The sequence below is a fragment of the Xenopus laevis genome, chromosome 9_10L (genome assembly GCF_017654675.1).
Source record: "Xenopus laevis strain J_2021 chromosome 9_10L, Xenopus_laevis_v10.1, whole genome shotgun sequence".
NCBI classification, from domain to species: domain Eukaryota; kingdom Metazoa; phylum Chordata; class Amphibia; order Anura; family Pipidae; genus Xenopus; species Xenopus laevis.
This window is the reverse complement of record NC_054387.1, coordinates 2,237,470-2,252,642: the sequence shown is the minus strand read 5'-3', so window position 1 is coordinate 2,252,642 and position 15,173 is coordinate 2,237,470. Positions and strand designations below refer to the sequence as shown.

At 42.3% G+C, this 15,173-nt stretch overlaps 3 protein-coding genes across 4 annotated transcripts in view; 2 read left to right on the top strand and 1 right to left on the bottom strand.

Moving 5' to 3' along the window:
• The first annotated feature begins 3,152 nt into the window (after positions 1–3,152).
• Positions 3,153–8,608, top strand: pnmt.L (phenylethanolamine N-methyltransferase L homeolog). The gene is made up of 4 exons (XM_018234712.2): positions 3,153–3,362; positions 4,888–5,051; positions 7,559–7,766; positions 7,940–8,608. Exons 2-4 carry the CDS (start codon positions 4,898–4,900, stop codon positions 8,376–8,378), a joined length of 801 nt encoding a protein of 266 aa, XP_018090201.1. The 5' UTR covers positions 3,153–3,362; positions 4,888–4,897; the 3' UTR covers positions 8,379–8,608.
• Positions 8,609–8,738: 130 nt separating this feature from the next.
• Positions 8,739–14,477, bottom strand: pgap3.L (post-GPI attachment to proteins 3 L homeolog). Of its 2 annotated transcripts, NM_001094087.1 has the most exon segments (8): positions 8,739–9,915; positions 10,340–10,544; positions 10,625–10,761; positions 11,044–11,105; positions 11,206–11,268; positions 11,354–11,506; positions 12,972–13,069; positions 14,258–14,477. In NM_001094087.1, coding segments are annotated over 8 exon segments (954 nt in total). In that variant the 5' UTR covers positions 14,424–14,477; the 3' UTR covers positions 8,739–9,845.
• Positions 14,449–15,173, top strand: part of erbb2.L (erb-b2 receptor tyrosine kinase 2 L homeolog) — a 41,753-nt gene continuing 41,028 nt past the window's right edge. The window contains exon 1 of the mRNA XM_018234710.2: positions 14,449–14,572. Within this exon, the coding sequence (XP_018090199.1) occupies positions 14,533–14,572 (40 nt within the window). The 5' untranslated portion in view covers positions 14,449–14,532. The remainder of the gene's footprint in view (positions 14,573–15,173) is intronic.

Sequence of the window (15,173 nt, the reverse complement as noted above, 5' to 3'; positions counted from 1 at the left end):
GACTGAGTAGCTTTTGTATGTAAAGGGTTCCACACATGAGAGAATAGTCACAGGTTGTAACTGAGATACAATAATAATTCATTGATGGACAATCAGACTGTAAGCTCTTGGGGTAGAGGACTTCTTCCTTTTGATGCATTTCAGGCCAATGAAAGACATTAAGGCTCATTGGATGCAACTATTCCTCTGGAATTCGGGGAGAGATGGTGCATTGTGGGTAAAAAAACATGGTGTCCGACGTTTGCACTTGGGAATTGGTTTTGCCCTGTTTTTCCTTGACGTGGGCCAAGCTGCCCAAGATGGGGGTTCTCTAGGGCCAGAGGAAAAGGAGAAGGTGGAAAGAAGGGGGACTGGTATTGCTGGGATTATACTGGTTCTGCAGGATTGGCCCATTTTCATTCAGATTTAATAAAGACCCAAATAGATTGTGCCATGTCTAGGTCCAGAAATAAGAGGGGTGTATAGATAATCTCCATCTGTTTAGACTTTAGTCCCCTAAGTAATTAAAGGGCATATAAACCCAGAAATAACATTTTACTCAAAGAAAGGAACTTTCATTGTAATTGGGAGATTCCCGTACATTAGGCATCATTCTCCTATTGGTCAGTCTCCTCAATGTCCCTGAGAAATGTCCCCCCCCAAATGAACGTGTCCCTCTCCATGTGCCCCCCTTATTGTGATAAACGTACCCCTATCTGGAAGCCGCTGGCCCCCGTCCCTTGATTAAAATATCCCCAATGGAACAGATGCGCCCCCAGACAGGAGAGTCTGTCCCACTACATGCGAGGAAAGCCGGGACAGCTGTCACATTGGGAGGGATCAGCAGAAACATAATATTATATCATTTGTGCCAGAGCCCCCCCCCAACACATCAACTGAGTCAGGGAAAGGTGAGGGGCCACGGGAGGGGGAAAAGCCAATTGTACAGGAGAGGGGGGGGACGTGGGGGGACAAGCGCTGAGCTTGGCACGGGGAATGGGGGTCATGGGTTCAGTGTTTATATTTATAAAGTGCTACTGGGACCCCCAGCTCAGAACATTCCCCCAGTACATTGGAACCACAGACAAGTAGATAAAGACCCCGGCCCTGCAGCGACATTCCTTTACTGACCCCCCAAACTTGGTAAATAGGACATTTTATTTCAACCTGCCCCCCCAGATCACCTGCGCCCCCCCAGCAAGTCAATAAGGTGAGAATAGACGGACAAGAAGAAGAAGAAGGAAATAAATCATGTGCAGATCTCAGTCAATCTCCCAAATGGGACCATCCAAATCCATTTCTGAATACAGACCCTGACAGCCCCCCACTATATAGTGTCTATGGCATCTCACAGCCCCCCACTATATAGTGTCTATGGCATCTCACAGCCCCCCAATAAATAGTGTCTATGGCATCTCACAGCCCCCACTATATAGGGACAAATTTACTAAAGGGCGAGTGGCTAACGCGGGTGAAAATTCGCCAGTGTGACGTGATTTTGCCACTTTGCTGATTTACTAAGGGGCACTGGTGTATATTTGTTAGTGGGTTGGACCTACTGTTACGTCAGACGAAGTTGCGCTATGGCGAAGGGACGACGTAACTTCGCTAATCCACTAACTTGCGCATTTTACTGAACGTTACCTCTTGCGCCAGACTTTACTTCACCACCTCAGAGCAGATAAAGTGCAATAGAGGAGACAGGGCTGGTACCATGTGTAGTGCGTTTTCTGCTGCTGCTGCATATACGCCCATTGTACTTGAACTGCACGGCGCATGACAATTTCCGATCGTTAGCGTAACTTCGAACCGCTGATTGTAACATCATTAGCGCAACTTTGCAAACGATCAGTAACTTGAGCGCAACTTCGGATCTTCGTGTATTTGCGCAGCCCTGGCGAATCTACAGCTGGCGAAGTGCGGTGAAGGCAACGCAGGCACAACTTCGAAGGTACGTAAATTTGCCCCATAGTGTCTATAGAATCTCACATCAGGCAGAAGGAGATATTCAGATATTAAGAGGGACATTAAATGCAAGATTTGCCCTAGGGCCCGTGGGCTGTGGTCACATGACTGTGTATTAAACTGCGGAGGATATATAATATATAATGTAGGATATGTAAGATATATAATATATAGTGAAGGATATGTAGGATATATAATATATAGTGAAGGATATGTAGGATATATATAATATAGAATGTAGGATATGTAGTATATATAATATATAGTGAAGGATATGTAGGATATATAATATATACAATGTAAGATACAGTATATAATATACGTATAATGTAGGATATGTAGGATATATAATATATAATGTAGGATAGGTAGGATATATAATATATAATGTAGGATATATATAATATATAATGTAGGATATGTAGGATATATAATATATAATGTAGGATATATATAATATATAATGTAGGATATGTAGGATATATAATATATATAATGTAAGATACAGTATATAATATACGTATAATGTAGGATATGTAGGATATATAATATATAATGTAGGATATATATAATATATAATGTAGGATATGTAGGATATATAATATATAATGTAGGATATATAATATATAATGTAGGATATGTAGGATATATAATATATAATGTAGGATATATAATATATAATGTAGGATATGTAGGATATATAATATATATAATGTAAGATACAGTATATAATATACGTATAATGTAGGATATGTAGGATATATAATATATAATGTAGGATATATATAATATATAATGTAGGATATGTAGGATATATAATATATAATGTAGGATATATATAATATATAATGTAGGATATGTAGGATATATAATATATATAATGTAAGATACAGTATATAATATACGTATAATGTAGGATATGTAGGATATATAATATATAATGTAGGATATATATAATATATAATGTAGGATATGTAGGATATATAATATATAATGTAGGATATATATAATATATAATGTAGGATATGTAGGATATATAATATATAATGTAGGATAGGTAGGATATATAATATATAATGTAGGATATATATAATATATAATGTAGGATATATAATATATAATGTAGGATATATATAATATATAATGTAGGATATGTAGGATATATAATATATAATGTAGGATATTGTGGTGAGGTCACTACTAGGATACCTGGGAAAGTCCAGGACGGAGCTTATTTATGCCCCAGGTTCCTAACAGAGGTTCCGGGACTGCTAGTCCAGGCCGAGTGTTTTGAGTTGTACTGATGTATCTCAGGTGGTTAATTAAAGAGGCAGCTCAAGCCTGGAGAGTGGGGAGTTCCTGGCTGGGGAAAGACACAGGAAAGCTGTATGTGTGAGAGGGACTGAAATCACCAAAAGGTTTGGGATTTTATATATTCCTGTATGTACTTTGTTTTGGGGAGACAGGAGGTAGGTCTTCTCCTGGTTAGTTAGGAAAACTGACCTGTATTAGTTAGAAGCCCATTAAGTGGCAAGGATTTTATTTTGAATTGTTTGTTTTGTTTATTTTTTCTGCAAGAGACAATAAACTGCCAAAAAGAGACTAAACTCTCATGAGTTGTGCTAGTGCCGTGGGCTGTGTTACCCCAGGAAAACTGATCCCAGCTACCCAAACCCTTACTATATATAATATATAATGTAGGATATATATAATATATAATGTAGGATATATAATATATAATGTAGGATATATAATATATAATGTAGGATATATATAATATATAGTGTAGGATATATAATATATAATGTAGGATATATATAATATATGTTGTAGGATATATAGGATATATAATATATATACACAGAGGAATGAGAGAAAAGAGAGGGAGTGGGTTACAGATGAGGGAGAGAGATAAGACATGATCGAGAGGAAGGAGACAGATAAATAAAGGAGAATATAACGAGGTTACCTGCCATAATGTCTGTGTAATCAGGTGCAGTCAGGTGGCCTCAGGCTTCTGCTCCATTGTCTCTGCTCCACTCACTCCACTTATCTCCAATCCTCTCAACCACCCGAGCACCCAGCGCACCCCATGGCCACGGTGGGACACAGACAGACCCAGGGTTCAACCACTTCACAGGCATCTCAGGCAATGGAATTATGGAATAGGCACTTTCATCTGAAATCTGTCTGTACAGGTGCTGAGCTCCATCTGCATCATCTTCCCCCTCTCCATCTGCATCATTCCCTTCTCCACTATTATAGTGTATCACAGTGTATCATAGTGTATTGTAATGTATTAGAGTGTTAATACATAGTGTATCATAGTGTATTATAGTGTTATTGTGTATTATAATATATTATAGTGTATTATATTATAGTGTATTATATTATATTATAGTGTATTATAGTGTATTATATTATATTATAGTGTATTTTATTATATTCTAGTATATTATAGTGTATTTTATTAAATCATAGTGTATCATAGTGTATCATAGTGTATCATAGTGTATCATAGTGTATCATAGTGTATCATAGTGTATCATAGTGTATCATAGTGTATCATAGTGTATCATAGTGTATCATAGTGTATCATATTATATTATAGAGTATTATATTATAGAGTATTATAGTGTATTGTAGTAAATTATTGTGTATTATAGTATATTATAGTGTATTTTAGTGAATTATTGTGTATCATAGTGTATTATATTATAGAGTATTCTAGTGAATTATTGTGTATCATAGTGTATCAATGATGGAAATCATCATCAGCAGCAGCAGCAGGAGGAGGAGGAGGAGGAGAAGGGGACAGTAATGATAATGGATGAGGGGAGGGGGCACTAATGTAGAGTAATGACAGGCTGGGGGGGCATTGATTGTATAAAGGTGAGTGACTGGGGCAAGTGTGTGACACTCATCTCCTCACTGTAACATCAGGATCAGCATCATGAGTAACATAGAGAGTGTGGCACAGAGTTACCAGCACTTTAACCCCAGGGCTTATCTACAGAATAACTATGTGCCCCCCCGGGCAGACTTCTCCAATGAGGACAGTGTTGTACAGTGGAAGCTCCGCTGCTTGGCCGATACCTGCGCCACAGGTGAGATGTACCCCCATTATTATCTCTAATCCCCCAGTCCTTGCCCCACTCTACACTTACTACTTATCTCCACTGTTACTATAGGCACCATCTCTCCCTACTATACCTGCTATCCCACAGTCACACTCCCTTCCCAGAGACTATTATCCACTGTTACTATAGACACCATCTCTCCCTACTATACCTGCTATCCCACAGTCACACTCCCTTCCCAGAGACTATTATCCCACTGTTACTATAGACACCATCTCTCCCTACTATACCTGCTATCCCACAGTCACACTCCCTTCCCAGAGACTATTATCCACTGTTACTATAGACACCATCTCTCCCTACTATACCTGCTATCCCACAGTCACACTCCCTTCCCAGAGACTATTATCCACTGTTACTATAGACACCATCTCTCCCTACTATACCTGCTATCCCACAGTCACACTCCCTTCCCAGAGACTATTATCCCACTGTTACTATAGGCACCATCTCTCCCTACTATAACTGCTATCCCACAGTCACACTCCCTTCCCAGAGACTATTATCCACTGTTACTATAGGCACCATCTCTCCCTACTATACCTGTTATCCCACAGTCACACTCCCTTCCCAGAGACTATTATCCACTGTTACTATAGGCACCATCTCTCCCTACTATACCTGTTATCCCACAGTCACACTCCCTTCCCAGAGACTATTATCCCACTGTTACTATAGACACCATCTCTCCCTACTATACCTGCTATCCCACAGTCACACTCCCTTCCCAGAGACTATTATCCACTGTTACTATAGACACCATCTCTCCCTACTATACCTGCTATCCCACAGTCACACTCCCTTCCCAGAGACTATTATCCACTGTTACTATAGACACCATCTCTCCCTACTATACCTGCTATCCCACAGTCACACTCCCTTCCCAGAGACTATTATCCCACTGTTACTATAGACATCTTCTCTCCCTACTATACCTGTTATCCCACAGTCACACTCCCTTCCCAGAGACTATTATCCACTGTTACTATAGACACCATCTCTCCCTACTATACCTGCTATCCCACAGTCACACTCCCTTCCCAGAGACTATTATCCACTGTTACTATAGACACCATCTCTCCCTACTATACCTGTTATCCCACAGTCACACTCCCTTCCCAGAGACTATTATCCACTGTTACTATAGACACCATCTCTCCCTACTATACCTGTTATCCCACAGTCACACTCCCTTCCCAGAGACTATTATCCACTGTTACTATAGACACCATCTCTCCCTACTATACCTGCTATCCCACAGTCACACTCCCTTCCCAGAGACTATTATCCACTGTTACTATAGACACATCTCTCCCTACTATACCTGCTATCCCACAGTCACACTCCCTTCCCAGAGACTATTATCCACTGTTACTATAGACACCATCTCTCCCTACTATACCTGCTATCCCACAGTCACACTCCCTTCCCAGAGACTATTATCCCACTGTTACTATAGACACATCTCTCCCTACTATACCTGCTATCCCACAGTCACACTCCCTTCCCAGAGACTATTATCCACTGTTACTATAGACACATCTCTCCCTACTATACCTGCTATCCCACAGTCACACTCCCTTCCCAGAGACTATTATCCACTGTTACTATAGACACATCTCTCCCTACTATACCTGCTATCCCACAGTCACACTCCCTTCCCAGAGACTATTATCCCACTGTTACTATAGACACATCTCTCCCTACTATACCTGCTATCCCACAGTCACACTCCCTTCCCAGAGACTATTATCCACTGTTACTATAGGCACCATCTCTCCCTACTATACCTGCTATCCCACAGTCACACTCCCTTCCCAGAGACTATTATCCACTGTTACTATAGACACATCTCTCCCTACTATACCTGCTATCCCACAGTCACACTCCCATCCCAGAGACTATTATCCACTGTTACTATAGATACATCTCTCCCTACTATACCTGCTATCCCACAGTCACACTCCCTTCCCAGAGACTATTATCCACTGTTACTATAGACACATCTCTCCCTACTATACCTGCTATCCCACAGTCACACTCCCTTCCCAGAGACTATTATCCACTGTTACTATAGACACATCTCTCCCTACTATACCTGCTATCCCACAGTCACACTCCCTTCCCAGAGACTATTATCCACTGTTACTATAGACACATCTCTCCCTACTATACCTGCTATCCACAGTCACACTCCCTTCCCAGAGACTATTATCCACTGTTACTATAGGCACCATCTCTCCCTACTATACCTGCTATCCCACAGTCACACTCCCTTCCCAGAGACTATTATCCCACTGTTACTATAGACACATCTCTCCCTACTATACCTGCTATCCCACAGTCACACTCCCTTCCCAGAGATTGCTACTTTGTGTATTTACATTGTATTTTCACACCTTGCATGAGAGGGGTTACCACAGCTAAAACCTCTAACAAAGTCTGACATGTTTGTCTTTATGTCTCATGTGCAGGAGAGATTGCTGGGCAGACACTTGTAGACATTGGATCGGGTCCCACAATTTACCAGATCTTGAGTGCGTCGGAGCATTTTGCAGAGGTGGTGCTGACGGATTATCTGGAAGTGAATCGGGCAGAGCTCAGGCGGTGGCTGCAAGATGAGCCTGGGGCGTTTGACTGGAGTCCATATATGAAACATGTGAGCAAGTTAGAGAGAACAGGGTGAGTATCTGCCCTACTCCCTGCAACTTTATTGCTTCATTTCTCACTACTTCTTAGAAAGCATCTAATGTGTATGAGGTGTCAGAGCAAATGTAAGGTTTGGAGGAACTTAGTGCCTAAAAAGCTGTAATTGCCTTGGTAACATATTTGTTTTTAAAACCTCTCCCACTTAGGGGTACGTGGCAGGAGAAGCAGCAACGTATCCGTGAGCGGGTGAAGAAGGTGCTGCCTGTAGATGTGCATCAGTCTAATCCATTAGGTGAGGAGATGGGCACGGCTTCTGTAGATACTCTAGTAACTACCTTCTGCCTGGAGGCCTGTAGCCCAAACCTACAGATGTTTAATAAGGCCCTGGGCAACATCACCAGCCTCTTGAAACCCGGGGGTCACTTGCTCTTTATCGGTGCCTTGGAGGAGTCGTATTATTTGGCAGGAGAGGCCAAGTTAAACGTAGTTCCCGTCACCGAGGAGATTGTCCGAAACGCGCTGTCCGACGCCAGCTACAAGATCAAGGAATTTAAAACCTACGTCATGCCCCCCGCACTAAAGGTTGGGGTAGATGATGTCAATGGCGTGTTCTTTGCCTGGGCCCAAAAACAGGACTCACAATAAAACCCCAACGACTCTGATTATAAATTAGATATCATTTTGGCCCTCTTGATGGAAAGAAATATGATGTATAATCAAGTTATGCATTTAACATTTAGGATTAAATATAAACTGCTTAGAGATGTGTGGGTGAACCCTTCCTACCTCTACCCCTCACATTGATTTTTTATTTCTCTTGTATTTGTCTAATGGAAATATTCTATAAGTCCTATATAAATATCATTATAGCTTCAGCAGAGCGTCCATGGTTTGTTTCTGGAAGTAATGGTCATATTAATATAATCCACTGACCCACTGATTTTGGAAAAAACATATACAACAGAAGTGCACACACATATATATATATATGAAACCATTCCTGGGCACAATCAACTGATATTTATTGCACAGCATCATGAACAATGAATCCCTTCCATTTACACAGACATTAAGGCACCGCATGCACCCCCCACCCTTCCCCTGGCACAACACTTGACTCAGTGTCTTAAATTAAACAGAGCCGGGCACAGACTTAAACACAAACACAATATGGCAACAGCGAGTCTCTGCAGACCCTGCTGATCAGGCAGCAAAGAGTCCGGCCCACGCCACACAGCCGTTATAAGAAAATAAAGATAAGAACTAAGAGTTGTTAAAGGGGTACAGTCACCACAGTGTAAAATTGTTGTCGTTTGGGTGGACACGGATTTGCTTTTATCTTGAAAAGTCACTTTAATGCTTACCTGGGGGTCTACACTCTTGTGCACTGTATACATATTACATGGCTGCAGTCGACACAAGATTGGATTTGTATATCACCCCACTTTGGTGACGGTGTCCCTTTAAATGGCTAACATGTTTTTCAGTTGAAATACTTCATCCCATATAAGGTGCCTGCAATACTGCTGTATAGTAGGAATGTAGATAACGCTTATATACAGGTATACACAGCCCAGTGGCGTGTGTGCATATCATATATATATATAAATATAATATAGTATCGTATACACAGACACCACTGAAAAGGTAGCAGCACCCAGTTTGTGTTTATTGATGGGCATCTGCAAAGTATAAAGTGCTGTCCCTTAACTAAATCATTGTTGGTGAACTTTACAAACCAATTGCAACCATTTCACACACACGTGTCCAGTCTCATCACGACCCAACTAAGCCCCTGGTAGCAGCGAGAGGCCCCCTTGTATCAGTTTTGGACAAGGCAGGACATGAAACGGGAATGTAGAGGGTTCAATGCGGATGATTGAGATCACGAATGCAGAAAGTCCACTTATAAGCACAGCAATAGAGGAACGATTATATTTGGGATGTAGGTGGAGTCAGTGATTGCCGCTCTTCGGCTGGGTACAATCAATTTCATGAGGTATAAGGCACTTTTCAGACCCCGTCGGGGGCCCTTGATGAGTTGAGAGCTCCAGCTCCAGAATGGGCACATTCAACAACCAGTCTGGGTGGAATTCCAGCAGTCTCTTCCCTTTAGTCCAGTTTGGGGATGTCGTCGTCGTGATTAACCTTCAATAGGTACAGGCTGTCGTCTCTCAGAAAACTGCAAGAGACCCAGCAAATCAAACATTTATATGCAAAGAAAATAGAACTGTTGGGATTTAAAAAGAAAACAATATACGTTACCCTTAGTATTTTCTTCCCTAGACGATTTGCAGTTTGCTTTAAACTATTAGCCTTTAAATTCTGCGTCTCTCCAGCACATATATCGGACTGCTGGGGTCAGTGACCCCAACAACCACTAAAGCCTTTCTTATGACCTTCAACAGTTCTCCAGTAAACCCAAGTGACCAGGGTGTGGTCTGGCAAGATTTAGAGGGATTTTAAACGGGGACCTCGGAGTGTCTGGCTGCCTTTCAATAAGTGGAACTCAAGGCAGCTGCAGGTGAATTTCTGCAATAACCTATAACAAGCGTATCTGCATCATTTTATGTAGTTTATATACTCCGTTTCTTTGTTGTTTATACCTGTAGAAGAGAAAGTGTAGGGGGATGGTGCTGAAGTGCCAAAGAGCATGGGCGTCCAGTATCCACATGACTGGGGGGAAATCCAGCAGTTCGAGAAGAGCCAAACTCTGCAGCAAGACCACCACCAATACGCACTTCCACAGATAGGGCTGGTGAAAGCGTCTCCACATACACCATGCTAGCCACCACATCAGGTTAACAATCCCTGGAACATGGACAGAGAGAGGGGATAATGCCATTGGGTTAGAAGGAAGGAAAGGGGGATTCATAGGAAACGTCACTCACCAAAACTGGTATTGGCGGCCATGTTGTAGCTGTAGTCAAAGCGCCCGAGAGTCAGGTAGGAAATGTGGCAGGCAAACAGGAGGACCAGGAAAGCACCGAAGGCATTTGCAACGGAAGGATACTGCAGCCCAAAGGTCCTGAGAGGACACACACAAGGTCAGCTTATGGGAATCAGGCACTGCAAGGGAAAATAGAATCAGTACCAAAACCCGGGGCCCTGGCAGGATATGTGGGATGCGCAGCGACTACAAGGTGAACGCTACAAAATAGAACAACTGGAAAAAGGGAATCGAAAGAGTAAAAATGAAAGGTTAAAACTGCGGGGATGCCAATATGTTGTTACCCTTATGATATGTCCCCAACATATTGGCACCTTTACTTCTCCATCATTCTACACCGGCCCATCTTTTGATACTCACCTCATGCAGCACAGGTAGATAGAGTGCAGGATAACGGAAGAGGCACAAAAATAGTCCATTTTCTACAATAAAAGAAGAAACAAACGGTCAGTAAGTGGATTGTGAGAATGCAGATCAGGCAGCAATATATATACATTTGTAATCGCCGTATATTCTCCTTACCTCAGTAAGCGCCGTGTCTCTGGTATGGAAAATAGTGGACCAAAACCAGGCATTAACGGAGACCTGGGGTGGCAGGAGACATGAGCAGTTATGTGGGTGCTCCACAAGAGACGACTGATCGGCTCACAAACACAAGGGCAGGACCTACCATGGAGAAGGCCAGGCAAGTGCGGTACATTTGGCAGGAGGAAGGGACGGAGGAGCGGTAACGAAACAGCATCAGGAGGCTAGCCACACCATTAAGGAAGGATGCCAAGGCAGAAGCAGGCTCTTGGAAGAACAGGAACCGGGAAAATGGCCACTGCCAGGGTGAATAGTAGATGGGGGGAGGGAAGTTGATAGGGGTGAGAGCGGAGAGGGGAAGGGATTATAAAAAAAAATTAATAGGTGACTAACTCATCATTACAGGGTGACTAAACAGATCTGTACATTCTAACATTTATTTCATAAAAGGAATATTCTTCCTCTCTAAATATGTACTGACGGCACAATCTGATGCGACCACTAGAGGTCTACAGAGACTGGCCCAGCCACGAGCCGTCATTCTAGCAGCTCCCCCACCTAGCCACAAATGTAAATAGAAGTGATCTGGGCCCATAATAAGTGATGTCCTCATACTGCAATGTCTTTTTAAAGAAGCTGTAATGTCACAAGATTAAAACGATATATATCTGTCGTGTGTTCCCCTTTAATCAAGTCATTAGGGCCAAACCCAAACAGGTCACATTGTAAGATAAATAATCTGTATAATGCATTTCAATTAGATGCTGCAACAGTGTCCTGGGATGGATTAGCCTTAATTTACCAGAGCTCCAGCAATAAGTGCTATTATACAATCATTTCTAGGTGGATAGAAGACATTTGCACAGACATATCTACATATTAAACAGTCCCAAAAGCCCCACCCCATTCTGATTTCTGCTCCACTCTAACCCCGATCATAGTCATTAGCTTTCCTCAAACGCCGGGTCTTGGAGATGGTTCCTAGCTCCTTGTGGAAAGCACGAGGAACAGAATTGTTCAACATAAATGAGATTTCACCTAAAGTACAGGTAAAGTAAAGTTCTGCGAGATATGGTTCTAAATAGGATCTCGGAGTTCTGTTAAGGTCAAGCTGTAGAGCCACTACTGAAGCTTCTAGAGAGAGAATATATATATATCTCTCTCTCTCTGTTGGGTCTCTGTGCAGTTGAAAGGCCAGGGCCTGTTTTGGAGTTAAGACTGGACCTGAAGAGGTGTATGTGGGTGTGGGTGTGAGATATATATATATATATAGATATCCAGCAATTGACAGCACTCCAGGGATTATTCCAACAAGAAAAGTAATTATATTAAGTAAAGGTTTACTGTATCCAACATTTCAGTTCCGCACAGGAACCTTCGACGAATCTAGTGCTGTTAATTGCTGGATATTTTACTTTTTATTTCAGACTGGCACCCAGGCTTCATCCCTACTTTTGGTTATATATATATATATATTAGGGATGCACCAAATCCACTATTTTGGATTCAGCCGAACCCCTGAATCCTTCGTGAAAGATTTGGCCGAATACCGAACCGGTGGGAATGGAAAATCATTTTTTACTTCCTTTTTTTGTGACAAAGTCACGCGATCTCCCTCCCCGCCCCTAATTTGCATATGCAAATTAGGATTCCGTTCAGCCGGGCATAAGGATTAGGCCGAATCCCAAACCGAATCCTGTATTCGGTGCATTTCTAATATATACATATACACTGTATATACATTGCCACAGCTTAACACTTACCTTGCCATGGAACTGAGGGACCTCATGTCCTTCCTTGAGATACAGGGAGACGGTGTACCACATGCACTTATAGCGACAATCATCCAGGCAAGTCCAGCCTAGCAGAAGAGACACCATAAGAGAACAGTGGAATGCTCTGCACCCACCAATAAACATTTACAATAAAGATAATTTACACTGCAGATAATTCACTGTACAATATAAAATGTCATTCCTGAAGCAACAAGTGTATTTAGTTGCAATATTGGTGTGTAGGTGCATCTCAGCTCATTTTGCCTGGTCATGTGATTTCAGAAAGAGCCAGCACTTTAGGATGAAACTGCTTTCTGGCAGCCTGTTGTTTCTCCTACTCAATGTAACTGAATATGTCTCAGTAGGACCTGGATTTTACTATTGAGTGCTGTTCTTAGATCTACCAGGCAGCTGTTATCTTGTGTTAGGGAGCGGCTATCTGGCAGGCTGTTGTTTCTCCTACTCAGTGTAACGAAGAAGTCGCAGTGGGACCAGGATTTTACTATTGAGTGTTGTTCTTAGATCTACCAGGCAGCTGTTATCTTGTGTTAGGGAGCTGTTATCTGGTTACCTTCCCATTGTTCTTTTGTTTGGCTGCTGGGGGGGAAAGGGACAGGGGTGATATCACTCCAACTTGCAGTACAGCAGTAAAGAGTGACTGAAGTTTATTAGAGCACAAGTCACATGACTTGGGGCAGCTGGGAAACTGACAATATGTCTAGCCCCATGTCAGATGTCAAAATTAAATATAAAAAAATCAGTTTTTTCGGATTTCAGTGCAGAATTCTGCTGGAGCAGCACTATTAACTGATGCGTTTTGAAAAAGAAACCATGTTTTCCCACGTCAGTATCAAAGGGATGGTGAAAAGTGCAGCCGTGTTCCGTATCATCTCCAAGCGTAATAATAATAATAATAATAATAATAATCAGCAGCAGCAGCAGCTCCTACACAGGAACAGATCTGAGTAACCCCATGAGACATTGGAACACAGACCCCTCAGCTCATGGAGAGAAATAGAAATATAAAGATCAGTGTCATTGTGATGGAGCCATTCAGTGGATAGAGGAATTGGGCTGAGAGAATACAGGGCTGCTTCATTATCAGCTGATGAGACAGGAGGAGGGGGTTGTTTACATTTCTCCTGTACCCCCTTAATCCAAGCAATCACCCCTCCTTCCCAGTGTAATACCAATACCCAAGAAGCCTCTAGCCCTGGATGCTGCTGCTGCTGCTAAACTACATCTCCCATGATCCCCTCCCCCAGACTCCTCACCTGTCAGGCGCATATAGAGGGGCTGCTGGGCCCGGAAGTCTCTCAGCCGGAAGCCCGTGCAGTTGTTCTGATCGCAGACGGTCACACAGTCCCGATACACCGGCTCCCGGTCCCCACGGGAAGCTGACACCACCCCGGCAAGAAAAAGCACAAGGAACGGGGCCATATCCAGAGAACCGGCACTTTCCCCTCTTAAAAACAACTACTTCCTCATTCTGTGCAGCAGCCGGAAGTCGCCGGGTAGCAAACAATAGCGAGAACGCAGTTCCGGCCTGATGACACCTGTCAGTGCAGTGGGACTTGTGTTGTTTTGTGGTAATATTTTCTTTTCTCTTTTTTAAATTAATGCAAAAATTCGTTTCCATGTCACCTTTTCATACATTGGCATAAGTACCACACGCTTGCCCTGAAACTAGACAGTATTTATATATCTCTATATCTCTATATACAGTAGTAGCAAAGCTCTTGTCCACAATTGGGACCTTTGTCCTTGGAAATTAGGATTGTTTTTTTAACCAGCTCCAGACTGGATTGTGGGAAATGCTGTAAGATGCCACAGACACAATTTATTGGGCTACTGGAGGGCTGTTCTGGCCTCTGTCTAACACTGACCTTCCTATATATTTATCTCTTTTTCCCTATTAAATAGGATCTAAGAATAATGTTAGAAATGCTGTATTTTGTATACTTCATATAAACATGAACTTACTGCACCAGAAGCCCAATTAAACAAATGATTTCTGCTTTTAAAGTTGGCGCAGGGGGCTGTCATCTTGTAACTTTGTTAAATGTGATCTTAGCAAGACCAAGACTACGCACATGCTCAGTGTCGTCTGGGCTTCAGTTGGGAGGTTAAGCTCAAGGATCGAAATAATCAAAACTGATAATATCTGCCATAGAAGCCAATACAGCAAGA

What these genes read in the sequence shown, in the direction of transcription:
- pnmt.L (XM_018234712.2), top strand. Translation starts at nt 4,898, where the DNA reads ATGAGTAACATAGAGAGTGTGGCACAGAGTTACCAGCACTTTAACCCC. An exon ending in GGCCGATACCTGCGCCACAG is followed by an intron (nt 5,052 to 7,558) that starts GTGAGATGTACC and finishes TCTCATGTGCAG; the next exon opens with GAGAGATTGCTGGGCAGACA. An exon ending in AGCAAGTTAGAGAGAACAGG is followed by an intron (nt 7,767 to 7,939) that starts GTGAGTATCTGC and finishes TCTCCCACTTAG; the next exon opens with GGGTACGTGGCAGGAGAAGC.
- pgap3.L (XM_041575676.1), bottom strand. Translation starts at nt 14,423, where the DNA reads ATGGCCCCGTTCCTTGTGCTTTTTCTTGCCGGGGTGGTGTCAGCTTCC. An exon ending in CCTCTATATGCGCCTGACAG is followed by an intron (nt 13,070 to 14,257) that starts GTGAGGAGTCTG and finishes CTCTTCTGCTAG; the next exon opens with GCTGGACTTGCCTGGATGAT. An exon ending in GAGACACGGCGCTTACTGAG is followed by an intron (nt 11,106 to 11,205) that starts GTAAGGAGAATA and finishes CTTTTATTGTAG; the next exon opens with AAAATGGACTATTTTTGTGC.